This window comes from Diospyros lotus, chromosome 2, assembly GCF_014633365.1.
Source record: "Diospyros lotus cultivar Yz01 chromosome 2, ASM1463336v1, whole genome shotgun sequence".
Classification (NCBI taxonomy): domain Eukaryota; kingdom Viridiplantae; phylum Streptophyta; class Magnoliopsida; order Ericales; family Ebenaceae; genus Diospyros; species Diospyros lotus.
The window spans coordinates 3318486-3345661 of record NC_068339.1 but is presented as its reverse complement, the minus strand read 5'-3'; the positions used below and the strand labels follow the sequence as shown (position 1 = coordinate 3345661).

The window sequence follows — 27176 nt, the reverse complement described above, 5'->3', positions numbered from 1 at the left end:
GTATTTTACTCTTTATTTCTTCATTACTCATTGGCTTCCAACGGCGAACCGGTTTGAGCAGCGTATACTTCGCAGGGCACAGAAAGTAGGGTTTTGCAGAGGAGCGGCGTACTTTGTTCAGCCTCCGACATGCCTACCGTTAGCGTCGGAAGGGACCGGCTCTTCGAAGCCCTCGGGCGTAGCTACAGTAAGGCCTCCGATTCTCCGCTCCTTAAGCGTCCAATTCACGTCCAGGATCTCACATTTCATTTCGTTGCTTTCAGCGCAAGAAGAGTTCGAGGACTTGTGCTTCAAATTCGGAATCGAACTCGATGACGTCGTAAGGGATCGCTGATCGACTGCATTTCTCTCTCTCTCTCTTTATCCCTAATGTATGGACATGTTGAGGCATTTGTGGTTAATGTAATTTTTTGGCCTAATGCACTCATAGACGACTGAAAAAGCAATTATACGAAAAGAGAAGCACTTGGAGGAAGAAGAAGACGCGGCTGAGGATGAAGAAATTATCTATAAAATCGAGGTTGCAGCTAACAGGTGTCCGTTTTTAATTTTTCCAGTCTCGATGAATTGTTTGTCGATGCTATTTTTCAGTTTGTTAGTAGATTCTGGACTGTTTTATTTGTAAATTCTAAACATAGGATATAATCTACTTATGGGATATGAACTGGTGACTGGTTGTGAGTTGCTTGCTGATTTTGCCTTTTTGTAATAGTGGGAAGCATTTGTAAACGATTTTATCTTTATTATTCTTTTGATGAACAGATATGACTTGCTGTGCCTTGAAGGGCTTGCCCAAGCTCTGCGCATATTTATTGGGCTTGATCCAATTCCTACTTACACAGTGGCAAATATTAGGAGTGATGCCATGCTTGAAATGCATGTAAAACCAGAGGTACAGATTGCATAATTATAAATCACTTGTTGAATTTTTGCTAAACACAAGAAGTAGGTAATGACTTGTTCTACTTTTTTATGTTTGGCTTACTGTTGCAGACGTCTTTAATTCGCCCATATATAGTTTGTGCTGTTTTAAGAGGTATAACTTTTGATGAGGCAAGATATAACAGCTTCATTGATCTTCAGGATAGGCTTCATCAAAACATCTGCAGGTAACACATTAGTTATGGTTCAGTTGTATTTTGCAGCTGGGACTCTTTTTGATATCCTCCATGTTATACTTGTGTGACCTCTTGCTTCTTTTTTGTTTTTTTTTTTTTTTTTTTTTGGGTTTACTAATATATGGATAGAAATACATTCATTCATCATGGCTATTTAATTGAAATTTAAGGTGATTTTAAGAGAAAGAAAATGTTTCTCCTTGTAATTTGGAGCCAATTAACTTTTTTTTTTCTTTATTGGTTATATTTGGATTTTTGACTCTTGATAAATTGTGTCTATAACAAATGCCTTAACAGTTGTTGTGCACACAGACTCTAATGCAAATACAGGATATGGTTATTTGGCCATTTGATATCTCTCAGATCCAGAATAAGTTCTTATGGAATTTTCATTGACATTTTAGAATCCTATATATGTTCCTGGATTTGTTTAACCCAATTTTTTGCTTCTTTTCATTACCCAATTTTTTACTTCTTTTCATTACCCCTTTCTCTTAGGGTAACATTTGCATTAGTCATATTCTTCTCTTCTTGAGTCTGCCAGGAGCACAGTGGGTACGTTTCTGCACAGAGATTCTTACTGATGTAAATAAAATTTTGTAATGTGAAGCTACCCAAAGCATCGCATGTTTCTCTCTGTGTTTCACCTCTTAGAACTCTGCAATCAATAAGTTCATGTCTATGCTATGGCTGTACGCTAATTTACTCTTCTTCATTGTGTATTTGCCTTCTGGCCCAACTCTTCCTCATTGTGTATTTGCCTTCTGGCCCAACTTTTTCAATTCAATTGTCTTTATGTTCTATATTTTATAAGTCTTTATTTGAGATGGCAACACCCTCTTGTTTCAGGCGAAGAACTCTGGTCGCCATTGGTACTCATGATTTGGATACGATAGAAGGTCCTTTCACATATGAGGTATGCTGCTCATGCAGCCACTCTCATCCACTTTGTCTTTCAACATAATGTAATAATTGCATTTTTTTTTTCTGAATTCAAATATTATCTTTGGATGTGGGATGAATAATCTATTTAAGATTATTGAAAGCATTAAGGATAAACACCAGGTAATGGTATCTGCTGGTTAAGAAGGATAATCACCATTTGATGTTAGATGCTTCCAGATAGATTTATTTGCATTAGAATTTCACGTCTAGGCTTGCCATCTTGCTTTACTGTGACACTTGCAATATTAGCTTAAAGCTTAGGCATGCCTATTCTAATTTCATACTTCTGTGGAGTTGAGTTCTGTTGCAGCAGTAATCTCTATGCTGTTTTTAACAGAAAACGGGTTACTGGCCTAGCCTTTGAGTTTCTAAAGTGGCTGTAAATATCATTTGAAGGTAGGTCTAGTTGTTTTTATTATACATTCTACAATGGAAATTCTGAAATTTCTTTCTTTTCTGAGTATTTCTTGCATTTTTGCTGATTATGTTTTGTCTGTGTGGAAATTTAATACCTTAGAATACCTTAGAACAGTTACAGAGGACATCCTGAAACATATTGCTCTATCATGAGCAGATAGCTCTACTAAAGATGATTTTTATGCTTTTATGAGCTTCTCTTCATTTAAACTGTAAACACTTAATAAGCAGTTACTTTTCACATTGTTACTTATATGTCTTTTCTCGTTTCTAGGCCTTGCCACCGGCAGAAATAAACTTTGTGCCACTGAAACAGGTAAGTGATTCTATTTTTCAATCTTAACTTTTATAGAAAGATATTAAAATTAAAACCTGTCTTAATTCATTGTTGTCAGTTTCTGATTCTGGTTGAGAGGGAGGTTACCTTTGGTTAGAAAGACCTAGAGAACAACCACCTGGAAACATGTTGTTTACCAGTCTTATTTTCTTTCTTTATTTGTTGTCAATAAGTTGGTTTTGACCGGACCTCTCTAATTCTGCCACAAAATTGAATTAGGCAAGTTTTGGTGGAAAATCAACTCCTAGAAAAAGGGTTACTGTGAGTTCTTATGCAATTAAGATTCTTTTGTTGCTTATGATCTGTACTAATAGAAATTTATGCTGGATATTTTAAGCAATTGACCACTTGATGGTTGGTTATGATGCTATTTTGTCCTATATTTCTCTTGATATCCTTCTTTTACATGGACCATGGTAGATGTTGCTGCAACAAGTCATTTATGTGCTTGTACTTTTGTCTATGCCAAACAAATCCCTAGTTCGTTGAACATGAATTAGACGAAAAAATGTTGGCACCTAAGTGACGCAACGGGTAGCGAGTGTGTAAAGAAACACATGAAAGAAAACCCTTGAAAACAAACTTCAATGGCCAAAGCTTGGCTTTCAAAGATGTGCAAAACTGAACTTGTTTTGCTGGAAAGAAACTCGAATAGGCTGCTGTAATTGAATTAATAAAAAGTTGATTACAAATCCTAGTTTCTAATCATATATATATATAGTGTTCGCTAATCCATCTAATACTTGTAAATAAAATTCAATTAGAATCGTAATAGAAGTAAAACCCTAACAGACATGAAATAGAATTAGCATTCTGAAAGACTGAAACATATGAAGTATTAAAATCCTAAAAACTTATGAAGTTTTGGCCCTATGGAATTCGCCCCCCCCCCCCCCGGGATTGTTTCGCTGCTACTATTTGGGTTGTTCTGGACTGCCCAATTTAAGTCGGGTCGGCCTTGGGCCGGGTTTTGGACGGGCTAGGTCTTCAAATAGAAATAGTGATTGCATCATTCACCTTTACTTGAGAAGAATTCGACTTCGAATTATGATCCGAGTATGACAACACAACATCCGAAAAATACAAAGAAAGATCAGCAACATTAAAGGTTTTGGAAGTACCCATATGATTAGGTAAATCCACAACATAAACATTGTTATTGATCTTTTTTGTAATCTTGTAAGGACTATATTTCTTTGGCTTGAGCTTATTGTGCTTTCCTACTGGAATCATTTCCTTCTTCAAGAATATCATGACTTCATCTCCAACCTCAAATACCTTGTTCTTCCTATGCTTGCTAGCTGCCGCCTTGTACTTCTCATTCGTTTTGTGCCACTTTTTCTTGACATCTTCCCAAATCGCTTGAACTTGCTCGGCTAAGTCACTAGCTATAACACACATCTTCCAACTCCCATCTTTCTTTGGTATCAATAATGCTTGCACTGCACATGGACTCATGTTAGCTTGAATGTGCCATTTTCTCAACAATTCTTTTACCTACTCTCGCAAAATCTCATTTTCCCTAAGACTCATCTTATAGTGTGGTAGGTTAGGCAAACTAGCACCAGCAACCAAATCAATGTGGTGTTGAATATCTCTCATAAGAGGTAGCTCATTAGGCAACTCCTCAGGAACCACATCATGACATTCCTCCAACAATCCCTGCACCTCCATTGGAATTTGATTCACTTTTAGTGGCTCATACACATTCTCCCCCTTTACAACCAACAGGTGAACCTCTCGGGTATCCTTACATTCCCTCACAAGCTCAGAATGTTTATGTGTAATGGTAAAAAAATTCCTCCCCTCCACTTTAGAAGTTTTGGTTTGGTTCTTTTCCACCATAGATGACAAGGTATTGTGGAAATTGTTGGGAGGCTGAGCTGGCGAGCTGATGAGGCCGAGCTGATGGAAGATCGAGTTGATGAGGCCGAGCTACCTAGCTAAGGGAAAGCCGAGTTGTCGAGCTAATGGCCGAGTTGCTGAGCTACTAAGCTTGTTATCATCTGATTTATTCTCTATGATTTATCTTGATTTATATTGCTATTATATCTTATATCTTTCCTTTTTATTAGATTTGTTTGTATTTAAGGTCGTTGTAATCTAGTCTTAAAAAGTAGGAGTATAATCTCTAAAATTTAGAAGAATTCTTAAGATTCACTGTGTATATATTTGTGGCATTCTCAAGGGAATAATAGACGGAGGATTATTCTTTCAAAAGAAAATTTCTTCATGGTATCAGAGAAGGAATTATTTCTTCCTGTTATCAAACCCTACGCAGCCAGTTGCTGCAATGACCAACCACCTCTTAATCTCCTTTCTTCCTTCTACCCGATAGTACCAGAATTCTTCTACAATGGCCAACATCGACAGTAAGTCTACCCAGATTATTCCCGCACCAAGCATGATCGCTATTATGGGACACAAGCTCAGCAGTCAGAATTATCTCCAATGGTCACAATCAGTGTTGATGTTCATATGCGACAAGGGCAAAGACGACTACTTGACCGGAGTCATAGCCAAACCAAGAGAAGAGGAACCAGGATACAGAGGTTGGAAGACAGAAAATAACATGGTGATGTCTTGGCTCATCAATTCTATAACGAATGAAATAGGTGAGAATTTCCTTCTTTATGATACCGCACAAGAAATTTGGGAGGCTACTAAGGAAGCCTATTTCCATATCGAAAATACTTTGGAGTTATTCGACATAGAAAGCGTGCTTGATGACCTAAGGCAAGGTGATTCCCATGTCACACAATACTTCAATTCCTTAAACAAGTATTGGCTTCAATTGGATAAGTATGATATTATCCAATGGAAGTGCACAGAGGATTTGTTGGAATAATTTCCCTAGCTTTCTTAACTCTCGATAACACTCATCTTCACAACAAAAAACCTCTCTCAGAATTCACTCAACTCGATGACATACAAGATTAACGAAACAATCAGAAAAACAATTACAAAACGAGAAGTAAGAAATTTATCCTGGTTCGGTCTTTTAACAAGACCTACATCCAAACTGTCCTAGGCACTTTATCTTCACTATCTTGAATGAAAACTTGAAGTATTACATGCACTCAATAATCTCTCCAGCCTTTACCTAGAACTGCTGAGAGTTTCCCTACCCAAAATACAAAGATATACCCTCTTAATACTCAAGTAGAACTTGTGCATACTCCTCTCTCCCTCTCATCCCAAGACAGAATAAAGCCCTTGCTTAAAGACTCATATTCGACCTCTATTTATACAACATAGAGGCGGTAACAGAAAGTTACGTAGAAAATACCGGAAGTTACAGACAACTAACCGAATTAACAAATCTGCTAACTAACCATTTTAGAAACAATCCTTTTAGAATAAAACAAGTGATATACAAATGCTAACACAGAACGAAAACTCTCCTGAGATAACCCAAGCTAATCTAATACAAGTGAATACTATAGGATTCAGCAAAATACAAGAGTATTGTGGAAAAGAAGAGGTTGTACAAATTTATCATCGGTTTGAATAAAAACCTAGATGCTGTATGTGGTAGAATTCTTGGAACAAAGCCCTTGCCGAGTCTTAGAGAGGCCTTTGCTAAAGTCTGAAGGGAAGAGAGCCAGATGAAGATTATGCTCAAGTCTACAAGTCCAACCTTGGAGCAATCGGCTCTAATCACCCGAGAAAGCCATCAAACTGCCTTCAAACAAAAGAAGGGAAGACCTTGGTGTGATCACTGTCACAAGACATGACACACTAAGGATACTTGTTGGGAAATTCATGGTAAGCCACCTGATTGGAAGCTAGCCCATGAGAGGAAGAGTAGAGGTGCTTTAGCTTCCACGGAGGAAACCACAACAGCCTCATCAACTTCATCACCTAACATGGCATCCGGTTTCATAGCCCTTAAAGGTAAATCATCTCATGTTTTAATTGCCAAAAGTGAGTTTTTTGCTGTATGGATTGTTGATTCAGGGGCTTTTGATCGCATGACTGGAGAATCTAATATACTAACTAATTTTTAACCCTCCAAGCAAGATTGGGTGGTAAGGATTGCTTTCACTATCAAAGGTAGCTGGAATTGGAATGGTGGCAGTTTCAGATGATTTAACCTTAAAATCAGTTCTCTTGGTTCCAAATTTAGACTACAACTTAATATCAGTGAGCAAGTTATCTACTGATTGTAATTGTGTGGTTAAATTCTCACAAAATTTGTGTGAATTTCAGGACTGGAGTTCGGGGAGGACGATGTCACAAGCCTAGTAGCTTATGTGTAATAAACTAGAGATGCATAGCTATAAGTAGTAATAACAAAATCGCTATAACAGATTGCATGTGCGGGCGGTTCCGCTTAGGCCATTTGCAGGAATCAGTTGTGATAACAACTAGTTGGGCGAGCCTATAAATGGGCATTGTATGTGAGGATGGGATCTATCAATGAATACATTCGGATCTTTCCCTCTCTAATTTCTCTCTCTGTTTCTCTCCCTCTTCTTAATTCAAATTCTCCCTCTCCTCTCTTTCTCAAATTCCCGATTCTTCTAGAATTGCCCAAGCCTCATACTCGAGGCTTGACAGACGATTGGCAGTGCTGAAGCATGTTCGGGCCTCTACATCATTAAAAAGACTTCTTCTAGCAGTAAAGTCGTTCAATCCAGCAACTGTTCTTCTCTTAAACCAGCTGTTTTTTTTTATCTAATTTTCATTCCAATAGTGGTGCTATCATGTTATGACACTATAGATTAGGTCGTCATAATTTTGTTTATTTTCAGGAATTGTTTCCCTCATTGTTCAAGAATAAAGATCCCCATTTGTTATAATGTAAAATCTGTCAATTCTCTGAACATATACGAAACACTTATCCCAGCCAAGTTTATACTCCATCTTTGCCTTTCTCCTTGATTCATAGCGATGTGTGGGGGCCTTCTAGGGTTAGAAACATTACTGGGGTTCGTTGGTTCATATCATTTATTGATGATCATACTCACTTAACGTGGGTATTTCTTATGAAAGAAAAATCTGAAGTTGGTTCTATCTTTCAAACTTTTCACTCAATGGTGCAAAGACAATTCAATGCCAAAATTCAGATCTTGAGAACAGATAATGGCAAAGAATACTTCAATTCTATCATTGGTCATTATCTTTCCCAACAAGGCATAGTACACCAAAGCACTTGTGTTGATACCTCCCAACAAAATGGGGTTGCAGAATGAAAGAACCGACATTTATTGGAAGTTGCGAGATCTTTATTGTTCTCTACTAATGTTCCTTCTCATTTTTGGGGTGAGGCTATTCTAACGGCCACCTATCTAATCAATAGAATGCCCTCACGCATCCTAAAGCATCAAACAGTCAACTTCTTCTTACTTCCTTTCCTCACACACGGATCCTTTCACATCTTCCCCTCAAAATTTTCGGTTGTTGTGCATTTGTTCATGTGCATAATCATATGAGAAGCAAGCTTGAGCCTCGGTCTCCCAAATGCATATTTCTAGGCTACTCTTCTCATCAAAAAGGGTATAAATGCTACTCTCCTGAACTTCAAAAATTCTTTACCTCCATAGATGTCACATTTATTGAAAATTACCCCTATTATCACAAAATTGATATTCAAGGGGAGAACACTCAAGATACTTCCTTAGAATATTAGTTTTGGGATTCCATTGACTGCCAAGAACCTGAGGAGACCGAGGAACCGAATCTAACACCTCTACCAGCCATTCTTCTTCTCCTACCAAGGAATTTCCTACCTTCTACTGTCACTAAATTGTAGGGTTACTCTAGAAGACAGTCCAAACCTAAGGTGAATGAGGCTTCAACATGCCTCGGGACTGTTCAAGAGGCTAAGCCGAAATCACCAGTAGAAAGAGGTAGAAATACAGCTGGTGAGGATACGGTTACTCTGTTTCTATTGATGATGAGGATTTACATTGGCCTATTGCCTTGAGGAAGGGTGTGAGAGCATGCACAAAACATCCTTTACAAAATTATATCTCATACAAGGGTCTCTTACCAAAATTCAGTGTGTTTGTTTCAAATGTAGACAAAGTGCAGGTTCCTAACAATATCCAAGAGGCTGTTTAGCAACCTAGATGGAAGGAGGCTGTTCTTGAGGAAATCAAGGCCTTGGAAAAGAATGAAACGTGGGATATCACTAATCTGCCTCCCAAAAAAAACCCTATGGGCTACAAGTGGGTTTTCACGGTAAAATATAGGGAGGATGGAGAGATTGATAGATTCAAGGCTCGGTTAGTGACAAAGGACTTCACCCAAGCTTATGGTATTGACTACCAAGAAACATTTGCCCTTGTGGCAAAGTTGAATACCATCAAAGTTTTGCTATCCCTAGCAACAAATTTGGATTGGCCTCTACATCAGTTAGATGTGAAGAATGCTTTTTTAAATGGAGATCTAGAAGAGGAAGTTTACATGGAGATTCGCCATGGATTTGAGACTACTTATAAAGAACAAAGTTTGCAAGCTAAGGAGATCATTTTATGGACTTAAACAATCCCCAAGAGCTTGGTTTGAGAGGTTTACAAGGGCAATCAAGAAGCATGGATTTAATCAGTGCCAAGCTGACCACACTTTATTCATCAAATGGTCCTTGGAAGGTAAATTGACTATTCTCATTGTATATGTGGATGATATCATTGTTACAGGGGATGACATTATTGAAATCAAAAGCCTTAAATAAGTACTTGCAAGAGAATTTGAGATCAAAGACCTAGGGAATTTAAGATACTTCTTAGGCATGGAGGTTGCAAGGTCCAAAGAGGGAATTTCAGTCACACAAAGGAAGTATATCCTGGATCTCCTTAAGGAAACAGGAATGTTGGTGATAGATTATGGAAGATAATCTATCTACGTTTACTGAATTTGGAGAGAATTACAACTGAAAAAGAGAAACAAATGAAATGAAAAGTGGACTTTCGAGAGGTCCACACTCTCCCGAATTCCTTACTGCTCCAAAAAGATGCCTTCCTCCTCCACTATGGTTCCTACTTAACTGTTATTCCAGCCATCCCCCTCTAACCGATTCTGTTATCCCCACATGCCACCAGCTTGCTCTACCTATAATACCCTTTACCCACTTTTGTCGCTTCCTCCCTTACTCGTATCACCATTTTGCCCCTGTTTATTCCGTCGTTGGTAACGGAATTGTATGGGTCTTCTATCAATACCTCCCCCCATAGAACTCACCTTGTCCACAAGGTGGAAATCAGGGAATTGTTGCTGGAGCATGTCGTAGGGTTCCCAGGTGGCTTCCAAAGGCGGCAGCCCTTTCCACTGAATGAGTACATCCAAGCCTCGGAGGTTCCTACCCATTCCCGGTCTCATACCAAGGACTGCCTCCGGTTCTACTAACATTTCTAGTTCTTCATTGAGCTGGTTAGGGATATCAGTTTGGAGGGTGGTTATACCGCAGGCCTTGCGCAATTGGGATACATGAAATATGGGATGTATGCTGCAAGTCGCAGGCAAGGATAGCTTGTAAGCGACTTGTCCAACCTTCTTCTCCACAGCGAATGGGCCATAAAATCGAGGTGCTAACTTCTCATGAGGGCGGGCTGCTAGCGACTTGCGGCGATATGGCCTGATCTTCAAGTAAACCATGTCTCCCACTTCGAACTGAACGTCCCTTCTTTTCCCATCCGCCCCTAACTTCTTCTGAGCTTGAGCTCGCAGTAATTGAGCCTTTAGCTCTTCCAACATCTGATCCCTTGCAGCCAGTTGCTGCTCCACTGCCGATATTGGGGTAGAACCCCTTTCGAACCTCAATAACTCCGGTGGCTCCCGTCCATAAACGACCTGAAAGGGAGTAAGTTTGGAAGTCGTGTGGTACGAGGTGTTATACCAAAACTCTGCCCATGGAAGCCAGTTGAACCAAGCCTTCGGTTTTCTTGATGCAAAGCATCGGAGGTAGGTTTCTAGTGTCCGATTTAATACTTCCGATTGCCCATCTGATTGGGGGTGGTACGCCGTACTTCTGCATAGCTTCGTGCCCTGGAGGCGAAATAATTCTTCCTAAAAATGGCTCATGAAAACCTTGTCCCTGTCAGACACAATAGAGCGAGGCACCCCGTGTAGGCGTATCACTTCCTTCACAAAAACCCCAGCCACACTTCCAGCTGTAAAAGGGTGTTTCAGCCCTATGAAATGTCCATATTTGCTCAATCTATCCACCACAACCAATATCGTGTCCATATTTCCAGATCTAGGCAACCCTTCAATAAAATCCATAGCTATGTCTTTCCAAACCTGACTCGGAATAGGGAGTGGCTGCAAAAGGCCTCCTGGTGATAAGGCTTGGTATTTGTGCTGCTGGCAGATGGCACATTGGTTCACATAGCTATGGATATCCTTCTTCATTCCAGCCCAATACACATTTGCTTCTATCCTCTTGTATGTCTTCAAGAATCCAGCATGCCCCCCCACACTCCCATCGTGCCCCTCTTGGAGCAATATAGGAATCAAAGTCGATCCTTTAGGCAAGTATAATCTGCCCTTGAATAAGAGCTGATTATTGGCCCACTGATAGTCGGGTTTGGCCAAAGGATTACGCTGGATTTCTTGGATCAATTTCTGCACTTCCTCATCTGCCTCCACTTCCTTAGCCAGCTGTTCAAGTTGAATAACTTTAGGGATTGTTATTGCAAAAAGACCAGCTGAGTGATTGATTCTAGAGAGGGCATCTGCTGCCTTGTTCTCCCACCCGGGCCGATATTGGATGTCAAACTGATAACCCATCAGTTTCAACATCCATTTTTGGTGTTCGGGGCTCACCAATCTTTGCTCTATTAGAAACTTCAAGCTCCTCTGATCGGTGCGTATGATAAACTTCCGGCCCAATAAATAATGCCTCCATTTTTGGACAGCGAACACTATTGCCATCAATTCCCGCTCATACACCGACTTGTTGCAGCTGTTTGGATTAAGGGCATGGCTGTAAAAGGCGATGGGGCGATGCTCTTGTATTAAAACAGCTCCTAGACCTGACCCGGACGCATCTGTTTCCACCACAAATTGTTTAGTGAAATCGGGTAATGCCAACACTGGTAAAGAGGTCATAGCTTCCTTCAATTTCTGGAAAGCCTTTTCAGCTGGTTCATCCCAACCGAACCCGTTCTTTCGTAGCTTTTCCGTGAGAGGCCAAGCCAACTTTCCATAATCCTTCACAAACCGTCTATAGTACCCCGTCAGCCCCAAAAAACCCCGTAATTCCTTTACCAACCCTGGTCTTGGCCACTCCAGCATGGCCTTAACTTTGGACTGATCAGCAGCCACCCCTTCGTGTGAGATAACATGGCCCAAGTACTCCACTTCTCGCTATCCAAACTGGCATTTTTTTCTGTTTGCGTAGAGTTCATTTTCAGCCAACACCTGCAACACCTCCTTCAAATGCTACTTATGTGCCTCCAAGTCACTGCTAAATACCAAAATATCATAAAAAAAAAACCAACGCTGACCTTCTCAACTGACCTTTGAAGACCTCATTCATGAGGGACTGGAATGTTGCTGGTGCATTGGTCAGCCCGAAGGGCATGACTAGAAACTCGTAGTGTCCCTCGTGAGTACTGAATGCTGTCTTGGGCACATCTCCTTCCTTAACTCTAATATGATGGTAGCCAGCTTTCAAGTCCAGCTTTGAAAACACCTTGGCCCCGTGCAGCTCGTCCAACAGCTCATCGATTACCGGAATAGGAAATTTATCCGGCACCGTTACCTTGTTCAAGGCTCGGTAATCTACACAAAATCTCCATCCCCCATCCTTTTTTTTAACCAACAAAACAGGGCTCGAAAAAAGACTAGTACTAGGTCTAATAATCCTTGCAGCAAGCATCTCTCGTACTAACCTTTCAATTTCATTTTTCTGAACGTAGGGGTAACAATAGGGCCTTACGCTCACCGATGCAGCTCCCGGCTGTAAGTTGATAGCATGCTTGCGTGTCCTTCTTGGTGGCAGCCCCTCTGGATCATTAAATACTTCACTGACCTCAGCCAACACCTGCTGGATACCCCCTTGTGTGATAGCCTTAAACTCTCCACAATCTGTCGACAAACACCCTAATTCGATGAGCACCCCCTCCCCATTGTCCTTCAGTGCTTTCATCATGGCTTTTAATGTGACAAGGGTTTTGCTTAAACTCGGATCCTCTTGTAATGTAACCATCATTCCTCCTGCCTTAAATCTCATAGTTAAGGATTTCCAATCAACTTGTACCTTGCCCAAGGTTGCCAACCACTTTATTCCTAGGATGACATCCGAGCTGCCCAGCTCCAAGGGAAGAAAGTCCTCGTTTATCTCTAAGTTCTGAAGAGAAAGAAGCACCCCCTTACAGATCCCAGCGCCCTGCACAGCCATCCCTGTTCCCATGATCACTCCGTAGCCTGCCGTCTCTGACCTTGGCAGTTCCAGCGTCTGTACCAACTCAGCTGAAATGAAATTATGCGTAGCCTCGCTGTCTACAAGAACTACAACCTCGTGGCCAGCAATCTGTCCTCGCACCTTCATGTTTTGGGGTGGGGTAAGCCCCACCACTGAATTCATAGACAATTCTATCACCTCTCCTTTAGCCTCCTGCACCTCCCATTTACCCCTTCCTTCCGCCTCCTCTTCCGCCCCCAGCTCATCCTTCTCTTCGTCATAAATCACCATGACTTGTAACTCCCTGTTTTTGTAGCGATGCCCAATAGAATACTTCTCATCACATCTAAAGCACAAGCCCTTCTCCTGTTTGGTCTTCAAATCTGCCTCACTCAATCTCTTGAAAGGCGGATTACCCCCCTTACCGGCAGTCGGATTCCAGTGCAGCACAACCGCATTGGTTGTTGCTGGCCTTGGTGATGCTGATGGGGCAGCCGTGCTCATGGATCGGTGATGATGCTGAAATGGGCTGAAGTGAGTTGTCCCCCTGTTTTAACCACTTCCGATGGAGCTTCCTCTGACTACCATGTTTCTTTCCTCAATTCGTTGGGCCACTTCCATGAGTTGATCCAATCCAGTCAGCCTAAGCATTCTCAGTTCCGCTCTGATTTCCGGCTTCAACCCATTGATGAATTGGCCCTCCAACAAGGCCTCCGGCATGCCTTCGAGAGGTGAAGCCAATGTTTCAAAACAAAGGCGGTACTCTCTAACTGATCCCCACTGCTTAAGGGCAAGGAATCTCTCCTCCAAGGTCCCCTCATGCATGGACCGAAATCGGCTTCTTAGCATCACCTTCAGTTCTTCCCAACTTCGTACCCGCCTCCGCCTTTGTTCCCATTGGAACCATGCGAGCACTGGCCCATCAAAACAGAGTGCTGCGGATTCCAACTTCTCTAGCTCGGACAACTGATTAACTATGAAATATCTTTCAGCCCTGAAAATTCAACCGTCTGGATCTTCCCCTTCGAAGATCGGCATTTCCAATCGCCTTCCCTTGCAATCAGACCTTCCTACTCCTTCAACTCCATCTACCCCCTCGCCTCTGCCCAATCTCACGTCCGGCATTCCCTCCATGAATGAAGAGGAACCCCGAGGCAGCTCCGTCCCCTCCCGCTTCCCTTTTCTCCCTCGCTCCTGTTCATCCCAATGGGCCATCAGGAGAGCGAATTGATCCATCAACGTGGCCATGTTTTTCTCAATTCCGCTCACCTTCTGCATTTCCGACTTCAACGAATCCAATCCACTGTACAACCCATCTATCCGCCCTTCCAGGTCCCCTACTCGGTCACTCAGGTTCACCATGGAGATCGATTTTGTCGCTCTGATACCAAATGATAGATTATGGAAGATAATCTATCTACGTTTACTGAATTTGGAGAGAATTACAATTGAAAAAGAGAAACAAATGAAATGAAAAGTGGACTTTCGAGAGGTCCACACTCTCCCGAATTCCTTACTGCTCCAAAAAGATGCCTTCCTCCTCCACTATGGTTCCTACTTAACTGTTATTCTAGCCATCCCCCTCTAACCGATTCTGTTATCCCCACATGCCACCAGCTTGCTCTACCCATAATACCCTTTACCCACTTTTGTCGCTTCCTCCCTTACTCGTATCACCATTCTGCCCCTGTTTATTCCGTCGTTGGTAACGGAATTGTATGGGTCTTCTATTAGTTGGGTTGTAAACCAGTTGAAACTCTTATGGAATCTAAAGCAAAATTTGACTTTGGCAAAGAAAGCAATCCAGTTGACAAATGAAGGTATCAAAGGTTAGTAGGAAAGCTTATATATCTATCACATACCAGGTCAGATATTGGATTTTCTGTTAGTATTGTAAGTCAGTTCATGAATGATCCCAAAGAGGAGCACTTGGAAGCACTTTACCGCATCCTAAGGTACTTAAAATCAACTCTAGGCAAGGGGTTAATGTTAAAAAAAACAACAAATCGAGGAATCACTATCTATACAGATGCTGATTGGGCTGGTTCAATTCTTGATAGAAGGTCAACTTCAGGGTATTGTTCATTTGTATAGGGAAATCTAGTGACCTGGCGCAACAAGAAGCAGTCGGTTGTATCTAGAAGTAGTGCAGAGGCTGAATTTAGAGCTTACTCATAGATTTTGTGAAGGAATATGGCTGAAAAGACTACTCCAAGAGCTGAAAATAGATACAACAGAACCAGTACAGGTGTTGTGTGACAACCAATTTGCCATCGGCATTGTTAAAAATTCGGTTCATCAAATATTCAGCCCAGCTTGAGGGGGAGTGTAGAAATTGTTGGGAGGCCGAGTTGTCGAGCTAATGAGGCCAAGCTGTTGAGTTGATGGAAGGCCGAGCTGTCGAGCTGATGAGGCCGAGCTACCGAGCTACTAAGCTTGTTATCATTTGATTCATTCTCTGTGATTTATCTTGATTTATATTACTATTATATCTTATCTTTTCCTTTTATTAGATTTGTTTGTATTTAAGGTTGTTGTAATCTAGTCCTAAAAAGGAGGAATCTAATCTCTAAATTAGGAGAATTCTTAGGATCTACTATGTATATATTTGTGGCATTCTCAAGGGAATAATAGGCGGAAGATTATTCTTTCAAAAGAAAATTTCTTCAGGTATAAAGCACACCCACTTTCTCAAGTTGATATGTGTTTTTTCTACCTTAGTGCTTAGCACCCACATCAAATTGCCAAGGCCTCTCAAATAAAATATGACAAGTGGCCATATCAATAATATCACAATAAACTTTGTCAAAGTACTTACCAATAGAGAAATACACCCTACAGAGTTCACCCACACGTATGCCACCAATTTTTTTGATCCATCAAATCGTATAAGGGTTTGGATATTTCTCAGGAGTTACCTGCAACTTTTCCACCACATCTCTTCCTATTGTATTTTCTTGACTTCCACTATCAATGATCAGCTCAAAGATCTTCTTGTTCGCTATATATCTCGTGCGAAAAAGCTTATGTCGTCGAGTAGTATCTTTGTTCTTTTGAGACAACGTTAACTTCCTCACTACACATGTATACTTTTCATGCCCATACTCTTCATCATCCTCCTCCCCATTAGGCTCACAATATACTTCCTCTTCAACAACATCTTCCTCCTCCCTTTCTATAATATTAATAGTCTTTCTCCTTGGACAATCACTGGACCTATGCCCCAACCTCATTACACTTGAAACATTTTAAAGAACATGCTTTGCATAAGGATTAGTGGATTTTGAAAGATTAGAAGTAGCACCTCGAGTGTTTCTTCCCGTTATAGCCTTATTAGGGTTGAGTACATTAGGTGGATTGGAATGTTGCACTTCTTGAACTGACTTGCCTCTATCAAAAGTTGCTTGTTTATTGTCATTTCCACTATACCGACGATAGTTGTCATTGTGAGTTTTTTCTCTCAACATTAACTCAGCCTTTAAAACCAAGTTCCTTGCTTCTGCCACACTCATAACCATATGAACCCTAATTTTATCACGAATAGCAGGCTTCAACCCATTCAAATAACAAGCTGCTTGTTGATTGTCACTTTCTAACAATTGGTGTCTTTCTGCCAATCTCAGAAACTCAGAGGTGTATACTCATTCACATTCCTCATTCCCTGTGCACATCTTTGATAAGCTTTAAACATGTATTGTTCGTAGTCAGAGATAAAAACCTACCTCTTAACAGCTGTTTCATTCGTTTCCTTGTCTGAACTAGATGTTAGCCTTCCCTTAATCGAGTCTCTCTCAATCGTTCCCACCAAATAGATGTGCCTCCCTTCAATTGATAGGCCATTAGCTTGACTCGTCTTTCTTTTGGGATCCCCGTGTATTTGAAAAACGGTCAACTTTAGTTATCCAATCTAGGAACCCCTCAATATTAATATCTCCACTAAAGGTAGGAATATCAACATTTAGTATATACTCATCGTTGCCCCAATGGTTGTGCTGTTGCACATTCCTCCTAACCTCTCTACCACTAGAGTTAGCTATTACTCGACCAAGATCATCCTCTTTATCGCTATCTTCCATCATTGCTCTTCTAGGATTACAGGGACATGATTATTGGTTGGTCTTCTCGCTCCGACTTGATTCACGCCAATATTTTGGTTCCTATCATCATTGACTCGTAGTAGGACACCCAATTGGTTGCTGATTTGCTCCAATTGCTGTTAGATGGTACGAGTTACTCCCCGTTGTTCTTCAATTACTCTTCAAACCGCGGACAACCTTTGATCATCGTCACAAGGCTAGTTGCTACTGCTGTTACCTTCAAGATTAGCCATCTGATTGGTTGATTAACTACTTTGATACCACCTAACGCAATGGATAGCGAGTGTGTAAAGAAACACGTGAAAGAAACCCTTGAAAACAAGCTTCAATGGTCAAAGCTTGGCTTTCAAAAAGGCATAAAACTGAACTTGTTTTGCTGGAAAGAAACTCAAATAGGTTGTTGTAATTGAATTGGTAAAAAGTTGATTACAAACCCTAGTTTCTAAGCATATATATATATATATAGTGTTTGGCTAATCCATCTAATACTTGTAAATAAAATCTAACTAGAATCCTAATAGAAATAAAACCCTAACAAACATAAAATAGAATTAACATCCTAAAACATATAAAGTATTAAAATCTTAAAAACTTATGAAGTTTCGACCCTATGGAATTCTTCCCCCCCCCCCCCCCCCCCCAAAAAAAAAAAAAAGAAAGAAAAAAATGAATGTAATTGAAGTTTTCCTCTATGGTTCCTCTGGTGGGGTGATTGGTGTTGAAAGAAAGCTAGTGGGACCCTGTGCAATGTAATGGTAGGCATCTAGCTGTCATTGGACCTCTGGAGGTAGGGAAGAGATGGACGACCCCAACCAACTTAGAGTGAGAGTGGAAGTGGAGAGCTCTGGGATGGAATCAGTAGGGTAGAAAAACTCATTGTGAATGTAGAAGTTTTCTTGTTAAGGCACCTGAGCCTTGGGTGCCAAACAGGCCTTGGAGGTGCAGCTCATCAAAGGAATTAGGGTTAGGCGACCCATCATCCTTGGACGGAGAGCTGGCTTCTTGCTCAAGGAAGTGTCAGCAGAGCTGGTGTCTTCAAAGCAGTTAGTTGCCTGCTTTAGTCACTGCATTGTGGATGGATTTACATTTCAATCCAATGTTATTCATCTTTTGTTTCTTATGTCTTCTATTGCCATGCAGAATGAGTACTGTTGCCTTTTTTCAGTCATTAGCTTTATTGATATATGCCATGTGTCTCTTCTCCAGGTTAAAAACTTCAGGGCTGATGAGCTGATGGAGTTTTATAAAGTAAGTCTGAACTTGTGATTTATTCCTTGATGCAAATTTGTTAGCATTTGAGATTCTGATGATGAGCCTACAAATATTTGTCTTTGAATTGTGACATTGCATAATCATGTAGGATTCTAGAATGAGAATGCTTATGTTTTTAATCTCATATTAAAGTTTTGAAGAAACTATCTCGTACATAATTTACTACCCATGTTTGGCAGTCAGACCTGAAGCTGAAGAAATTCTTGCATATAATTGAAAGTTCACTGGTATATCCTGTCATATATGACCGGCACAGGTATTTTGTTTCCTTATAGCGCCAGCTGCAGCTTTTTGATTACGAGCTCCTTCTTTCATAGACCATTTAGTGAAGAGGTCTGTGCTTCCTTTAAAGATGTTGAGATTAATTATTGCATCTACAGTTTGCTTCAAAATAATGAAGTATTTTTGGTCTTTATTCCTGCTTGAACCTATTCTGCTATGGATACAGGAAGTGAACTTGTATTAGATAATTTGTTTCTATTTTGGTTTTTATTTCTTCTTTGAAAAGGATGCATTTTCTTTCTGCAGAACTGTTGTGTCATTGCCTCCAATTATCAATGGTGCTCATTCTGCAATCACTTTGAAGACAAAGAATGTTTTCATTGAATGCACAGCCACGGATTTGACCAAGGCCAAAATTGTTTTAAACACAATGGTACAGTTTAGAGTTGCGCATATAAAGAAGAGAGAGGGAGGGAGGGAGGTGCCAAACTAATTTGAAATTTTTAGTTGGTTTAACTTTTGGATGATGTTTGGATACTTCATTTATTTTTTCAAGGTTACTATGTTCTCAATGTACTGCAAAAGGAAGTTTGAGATTGAACCAGTTGAAGTAATTTATTCTGATGGCAATTCGAGAGTTTACCCTGATTTGTCACTCTACCATATGGAAGTCCCTCTATCTTACATTACTGATATTGTTGGAGTTCCCCTGGAGGCAAATGAGGTAATGGATTTCTGTTCTTTGATTTATTTTGTTTCATGTATGCCTGCTTTATCTATTAATAAATGACCTTTTATTTGATGGTTGACATATGATTTTTTTTTTAAATTTTGGGAGCTGAAGTGGTTCTCTTCACAGTTGATTGCTTCAATTTTTTGACTTTGTTTTTGTGGCGAAATTCACTTCTAAGATGTAGATGCTTTGTTCCCTTGGTTCACTTTATTCCCTTGCTATATGTCAATCCCCTGCAAAATCTAATGGGAGTTCTTGCACTGAAGCTCACTTCATACTTCTTGGTGCTTCACTACTTGGTAATTATGGTAGGGTTGTTTCTTTGTAACCAAAAGGTTATGGGTTCGAATTGCATACAGTATGAGCCTCTCCCAACTCTCACATAAGTAGCCTTGTGCATTGGGAACAACACCCTTCTTGAGCATCACTGTTTTTGGCATAGGGCAAGATGTTACATATTTTAAGAAATACATTAACTGTTGATGGAGTTGCGTTTAGTTCAGATAGCTAGAATAATGGGTATAATATTTGTCTTAATTAGAATTTAGAAAGAGAAAATAACTTCTAATAAAATATGCAAGTTTTGCAATGCCCTGTTTAGTCCTATCTTGGTGTTGATGAAGTACTTTTTAAGTATGTTCTCTCTTATTCTACGATTTGTTTGAACATCTATTTTTTTGTTCTCTTCTAATACTGTTGATCCTACAATCATGTAAAGGTTTATTATAGTTGGTCAGAAACTACATGTATCTACATATACAATCATGTAGATACAATCATGTATCTACATATGCAATTCCATATGTTGTGCAGCATAACAATGGAATCAGAGACCAACTAGAAGTTAATGTATTCACACCAACTGTTACTGCCTTCAGGTTGCCAGTTTGTTGAATAAAATGCAGTTGCATTCTGTGACGTCTGTATCAGGAGATAAGCAGTGCACTTACACTGTATCTGTTCCTCCTACCAGAAATGATGTTCTTCATCCGTGTGATGTAGCAGAGGTATGGATATTGATGTTTCATCTTACAAAAGCAGGCAATTTGATATGCCATCAAGATGAAAATTGTAGCTTATATTTTCTACTTTTTTTCTTTGAAAGGATGTTGCTATTGCTTATGGCTACAATGAAATTCCAAAGAGAATACCTGCGTCTTTGAAGCCTTTGCCTCTTAACCAGTTCAGTGATCTTATCAGATTGGAGGTGCTGTAGTTGCATTTTTTTTCACTTCCATACTTTACCTTAGAAGGACATGCTGCTTGCACTGGTTTTGGAGTTTCCTTTATATTCTGCCTCTGTGTTTCATAATCTATTTCACTTTTCTGTTGTCCTCCCTGGGAGTTTATGAATTTTATCATCTTATTTTCCTAGCATCCATTTCAATCCTTCTCTTGTGGCATTCTGATATTTCCCTGCCTATCTTTGCTGCATTGTAACACATGCATAGTAGTGGGTATAATAGAAATTGAGTTATCTGTTTGTTGGATCAATGTGGGATGGGCTGCTTATTAAGAGATTTTGAACAATCAACAATGCTTGCATGCTAGGTAGATATTCACTTGCTGATTAATTGTGACCTTTCCCCCCTAATTTCCTGTCTATGTATAAAAATAGGAATGCTTGGTGATGTTATTAACCATTTGAATCTTAATAGCCCTCAACTGTTTTTCCCCTGAATTTCCTTTATACATAGAAAATAGGAATACTTGGTGATGTTATTAACCATTTGAATCATAATAGCCCTCAGCTTCTCTTAGCATTTTGTACTCAAATGATACTCTCAAGTCCATCATTGTTATTGTGCCTTATTTTGGGGGGGGGGGGGGGGGGGGGGGGGGGGGTGGCGGCTTATACAAAACAATGAACAAGAAACCTCGAGTTCCTTCTTGAAAATTTTATTGCTTGTTGTGATGATTGTTGTTGTTGTTGTTATTATTTGTTATAATTTAATGTTCCAGTGTCCAAATGTTTAAATTTGGATTTCTAGCTAATTAAGAAAAATAGCTAATAGCTGTTGGCTGGCATATATGTAAGTGAAACCTAATACTAATTTTGAAATTCATTGCAATGTGAACCAGTTCTATAATTTTTTGTCCCAGGATTCAGTTTTCTTCTCTCCAGTTGAGACACAACAAGAAAATCTGCACTTTTAGATAACCCACACCATTGCATTATGATTGTTTGACAGAAGATATTCTGTAATTATGGGATTATTTTCTGAATAGAAGCTTGTCAATTTGGACTATTCTATTGTTTTCTCAGAAGAAATTTCTTCTTGAATTATACATGCCACTCTGCTGTGAAATCTAATAACTTGTTAATGTTTGCTTGATGAATTACTTTCTTGCTAATGAATCTCTTCAGCTTTGTTTTTTTAGTAATTTTATATGTAATTTTCTTATGCATGCGGTAACTCTTTGTTTTTGAATTTTAGATTGCAATGAGTGGGTTTACGGAGGTTTTAACTTGGGTGCTGTGTTCCTATAAAGAAAATTTCTCCATGCTGAATCGTGAAGATGACAAATCAACGGCAGTGATCATTGGAAATCCTCGATCCACTGATTTTGAGGTTTGTTTTCTCCTTCAGTTTTAAAGGGAATGAAATCTAGTTGTTTATAACTGTAATGTCTTTATCCTGCTGTAACCTTTCTTTATGAGAAAGAAAAAGGGGAAAACCTCAATTTCTTATTTGGTATTTCATAATAGAATCAATTTGTCCCTTTCATTTCTGTATTTTGATTCCCTGTGTTAGCTTTAAATTCTTTCTTTTCAGATACATTTATTTCAGAGTCCACCATTGGGGATTAACAAACATTTCAGAATTTTATTGTTCATGATGATCCACCAGATAATTATTTCTTATGTTCTGGTGATTTTTTGAATTCTAACACAACTAGAATACAAGGTATATTTTTCTTGAAGTAGCATTGTGTTCAAGATAAGTATGAGCCTTGTTAGTAATTGTAAGATTACTCCTTTGCAATTGGAGAGTCACAGGTTTGAGTTGCATAAACAGTTTCTTCTCAAAGCAAGTGCAAGGTTGCATACGAAAATGTCCCTGCCTTGACCCTCACAAAGCAGGGAGTATTGTGTATCAGGGATGGAAGTAATTGCCTTTCGTTTCTTTGAAGCTTTGGTATGTATTAAAGCATCTTGTACCTGCATGTATGCAGTAAGCATTTTTCTTATAAATCATCATTAATGGATTGCAATTTGGGTTTTGAATGGCCAAAGAATAATTTTTTGTGGCCTAAGTCTTAAGAGTGGTTTGAACTCTTTTAAAGGTGGTCTGGTTATAAATTTGTTTTTTCTGTAGAATTATTCCTTTATCAGTTTATCTCCTGAGGAATAAGAAGTTATGTTGCATCCTCTGTTAGCATTTGTCTCCTTACAGAAATAGAAGGTGATGAAATTAATATTTGTTTCCCCTAGTGATCGAAGTTCAGAATGAATTAATCTTCTTCCAAATAAGGCAAGTTAATCCAAAAGATCTTTCTTATGGTAATTATGAGTCCTGCATCAATTGGAATACATGATCCATGACAACAGAAAAGTTGAAGTGAACCTTAATGGATGGGATCAATGGAATTCTGTATATTTTAGGCAAAGAAAACTTGAAGATAGTAGGTATATAGGATTTATTTTCAATTTAATTTAAATTATTTTTTCTGTTCACTTCTAATTTTGTTTCTATTCCATTTTTTCCCTAATTGAACAATACCACTTATAGATCTGTATATACCTCACATATGTAAGGAATTTTCTGACTTGGCATAATTGAGTTCACACGAGCTAGAAATTCTCTTCTTTTTTCTTGCGTTATCTCTGCTTTGATTGTATTTAAGATCCACTTTAATTTGACCAAGCAATTAATAGTTTGTGTTTTTTTGGGCTGACCACATGCATCCCCAGTTTCCAGTACAAGGGATTTTCATTGCCATAATCCTAACTGTGTTGCTTCAAGCTTTCTAATTGTCTCAAAATGGATGTCAACTTGTATCTTTGCCCTCCCCTACTGGTTTGTATATGCGTATGTGTCGGTTTTGGTTTTAATGTTTCTGGCTTTATTAATATTTTCCAGCTCCTTTTGAGTGATGGCTTTGAAAATTTTTTGTGGTCTGAACTTCTAATCTGGCAGTCTCTTAGTAATTAAAGGTTCACATGATTTTAGTATTAGTGGTGAAAATGAAATGTTTCCTTCATTTGTTTATCTTCATGGTACATCTAAAGATTGTAATTGCTGGAACTCCCTATCTTTCTACAGGTTGTACGGACCAGTCTTATGCCTGGTATATTGAAAACTGTGGGGCACAATAAGGACCATCCAAAGCCAATAAAGGTATATTTCTAAACTGTATATTGGGCCTGATCGTGTCTATCAGTGAGCCATTCTTTTCAATTCAGACTTTAGTGACCGAATGAACTGTATATGCATATATGGGTTCCTAAGATACTAATTTGGAGCCTTTTTCTTTTTCTTATGATGACAAATTTCATGTTCTCAAGTCAGATATTTAGTCACATAATTATTCAGTTACAAATAAATAGGACAGCTCACATTTCACTGCAGTGCAGTGAACTTTTTTTTTTATACTGTTGGAAGGGTGATTGTTTTTGTAGTTGCAAAACCTGCAGCAGTTATTTGTGGTTAAGAGATTTTAGGAGGTTTACTAGTAAATATTACCTTTTTTTTTTTTTTTCTCAGCTTTAGTTCTAGTTTTTGGAAATTTCTTGGAGAAAGGATGGTGCTTTATTTGCTTGCATCTTACAGTGAGGTACTCCTTCTAACATAACAATTTCTGTAATTTTCTGGTGCAAGCTTACAGTCGGAAACTGATAACAGGTTGATTAACCTTTATTGGCACCAGATTTCTTGAGTGCTTCATAATTTATCGTCTCTATATTAAGGAAAATTAATATTAATGCTTAACGTGTTACACAATTTCAGTACTATACATGCCTGTGAGTGTGAGTGTGAGTGTGCTGTGTGTATTCATGACAGCTTATGCTGTTATGTGTAGCTATAATTTTAATCTCTGTAGACTCTTGTTTTCATGGCTTGAATTTTTTTCTGATCCCGTTCATGTTCTATGTGCTTAACCTATTTTTACAGTTAGGTGCTAAGGTTTTCTAATTTTAAATTGTCATTCTAGATATTTGAAGTGGGTGATATCACATTGTTGGATGGGACAAAAGATGTTGGTGCAAAGAATTGTCGGCAACTTGCAGCTTTATACTGTGGTGCTAACTCAGGATTTGAGGTATTAATTTCATTTATGATAAAGGTCTCTTATCTTTGTTTTTTGTGATTTTAGCATTTTCTTTTTCTTTCTTCCCTCCCCTTTGGTTATTATGTAAGAATTTTCTTTATATTTAATAGATCATTTAGTTGTTTGACCTCCCAATCATTTCTGAGACATTTCTGAACTTCTGTAAGACTTACATTAACATGGGTTCTTTAGCTGTTCTTATCTTCTGTGGGCATAAAGATCACTTCTATAGCAAGCTTTTGATTTAGTTGCAATTTCCCAGTGTGTGAAAATAAACTGCAAAGGAGATGATGAATTAATTTGAAGGTTGACAATAAAGGGCTTATTACTAGTATAATTCCTTCCTGAGGTTTCTAAGATAATCGAGAACTTTCTTAAATCTCTTAGTTTTCATCATCCTTGACATTGAACATATCTTACAAATTGTGACTAATTTTTGTTTTTCATCTGGGTTAGAACTTTGCTCTGCTTGAGTCTACTATGGCAACATGTGTGCATCTGCACTGATGCTGCTTTCTCCACTTGTGCCCTTCTGCATGGCTACCAATTTCTTAAGTAGATCTTATTGATCTTAATTCTGTTAACTTTTTCTTTGCAGCTTATCCACGGTCTAGTGGACAGAATCATGGAAATAGTTGGGACTCCCTTTGTTCAACCTGGGGATAGTGCGGGCTACTACATTGAACGTGCAGATGTAAGTGTTGCTTAAGGAACCTGAATTTCCTGTGAGCATGTGATTCAAATGATTTAGGGAGTATTTCTAATATCTTCTTACTGTTCTGCTATCACTGAAGGAGTCTGAGTTTCTTCCGGGTAGACAAGCTAGAATCATTTACAAAGGCAAGCGCATAGGTGCTTTTGGAATTGTGCATCCTGAGGTATGGAAATATTTCAGTTCAGTTCACCTGTTTATAGACTGGATTAATTGCACTATGATACTTTCAAATCTTTTTGTTGTTGATACTTTCTCATTCGAGCATTTTACTTTTTATTTATTTATAATTCTTACTATGTTAGGCAGATTCTGGTTTCTAACTGCTGTCCCCACTTTCCCCCCTCTCTGGATGGTTTCCCTCCCTTTTCCTCTCTTTTGAATTATTCCCTTTCTGTATCTCTCTGCCTAGCCTAAGACTGGTAATATTTTCACACCCATCATCATTCATCACATCAGCTTAACCGTCATGCCACCACCATCACAACTGCTGTTATTGTAAAACCTCCCTGAAAAAGAGAGAGAAAAAAAAAAAAGAAGACACCACCATATGCTTGCTGTACCAACCCACAATGGTTAACTTGGATGATTTTGGACTCGCATAGTGTTGCATCAACCATTCATTTTGGGTCGTGTGCTTGTGGACCCGGGACTCTTAATAGTTTTGTGAATTTAATGGATCTTAATAGCATAATGCATTCTCATGTTACATCAATCTTCTTTTGTGCTGCTTTCAGGTGTTGAACAACTTTGACATTCCTGACCCATGCTCCTTCGTGGAACTCAACATTGAGAGCTTTTTGTGGGGGTAGTCTTGTAATGTGAAGACTTAAGGTCTCTCTTATCAGTGCCTTTTTTTTTTTTTTTAAATCTCCTTTTTCGTTGATCTCTATCCTGTATCTCGACCTCAAAAACTTGTTTCCATTGCTGTCTTTATTTTTGTAATTGCAGGTATATTGGATGAATGATAGTTGGCCAAAAGGTGCCTAGGTGAGTTCCCAGCAGTTCAGCTGTCTGAAGGGGGATAACACTGATCTCTAAGCTAGCCTACACTTTCCAACCTCTATTTATTGTTTACTAAGACTCACTGGGAATGCCAGAATCAATTTGTTCCCTGGATCTGAGTCTCCTTAACACAGTTTTAACATGGCGCTCTATTGTTTGTCAACTTTTAGTTTTCAATAATTTATAAGGAAAGAGTTCACTTAAATTGTGGTTGTTGCCCGTTCAGAAAACTCTAGCATTCGGTAAATACATAAATAGGAACTGTCATTTGGTAGCCAATTGAGGTTGTCTTTGCTTTGAGCATGCAATTACAGAATTAAAAGCTTTCCATTCTATATGGTTTAGTTGGAAATAAAACTTGATGCTGATTTGGTAACAGAGGTGTAAAACGCCAGACCCCTGAGCCTGGTCCATAAAGGTCTGTTCTTGTTGGTCTGCCCCATTCTTAGGGATGATAAATGGGCCTTAATAGCCTATATACAAGTCTTTAAGGATATATATTATGGTGCAGAAACAAGAGTCAGAATATGTGGAGGGGATATTGAACCATTTTAAATTGCAATGGAATTGCATCAAAGTTCTGTATTAAGTTCATATTTATTTGCTTTAGTAATGGAAGAACTAACTAAACGCATTTAGACAAAGGTGTCATTGTGTATGTTATTTGCAAATAACATAGTGTTGGTGGAT

At 39.0% G+C, this 27176-nt stretch overlaps 1 protein-coding gene across 2 annotated transcripts; it reads left to right on the top strand.

The window, feature by feature from the left end:
• The first annotated feature begins 22 nt into the window (after positions 1-22).
• LOC127795389 (phenylalanine--tRNA ligase beta subunit, cytoplasmic) lies at positions 23-26765 on the top strand. 2 transcript variants are annotated; one of them, XM_052327036.1, is made up of 20 exons: positions 23-187; positions 264-319; positions 431-534; positions 763-892; positions 994-1109; positions 1968-2034; positions 2755-2796; positions 18475-18516; positions 18720-18796; positions 19069-19195; positions 19319-19486; positions 20374-20502; positions 20601-20702; positions 21934-22068; positions 23764-23838; positions 24653-24760; positions 25368-25463; positions 25564-25647; positions 26219-26315; positions 26433-26765. In XM_052327036.1, the coding sequence occupies exons 1-19, from the start codon at positions 130-132 to the stop codon at positions 26291-26293; spliced, it is 1791 nt and encodes a 596-aa protein (XP_052182996.1). In that variant the 5' UTR covers positions 23-129; the 3' UTR covers positions 26294-26315; positions 26433-26765. The 2 variants fall into 2 exon arrangements, 1 of the variants encoding a protein (XP_052182996.1); XR_008021787.1 differs by lacking the exons at positions 25368-25463; positions 25564-25647; positions 26219-26315; positions 26433-26765 and adding an exon at positions 24205-24274 and having other exon boundaries at positions 24653-24730.
• Positions 26766-27176: the final 411 nt, after the last annotated feature.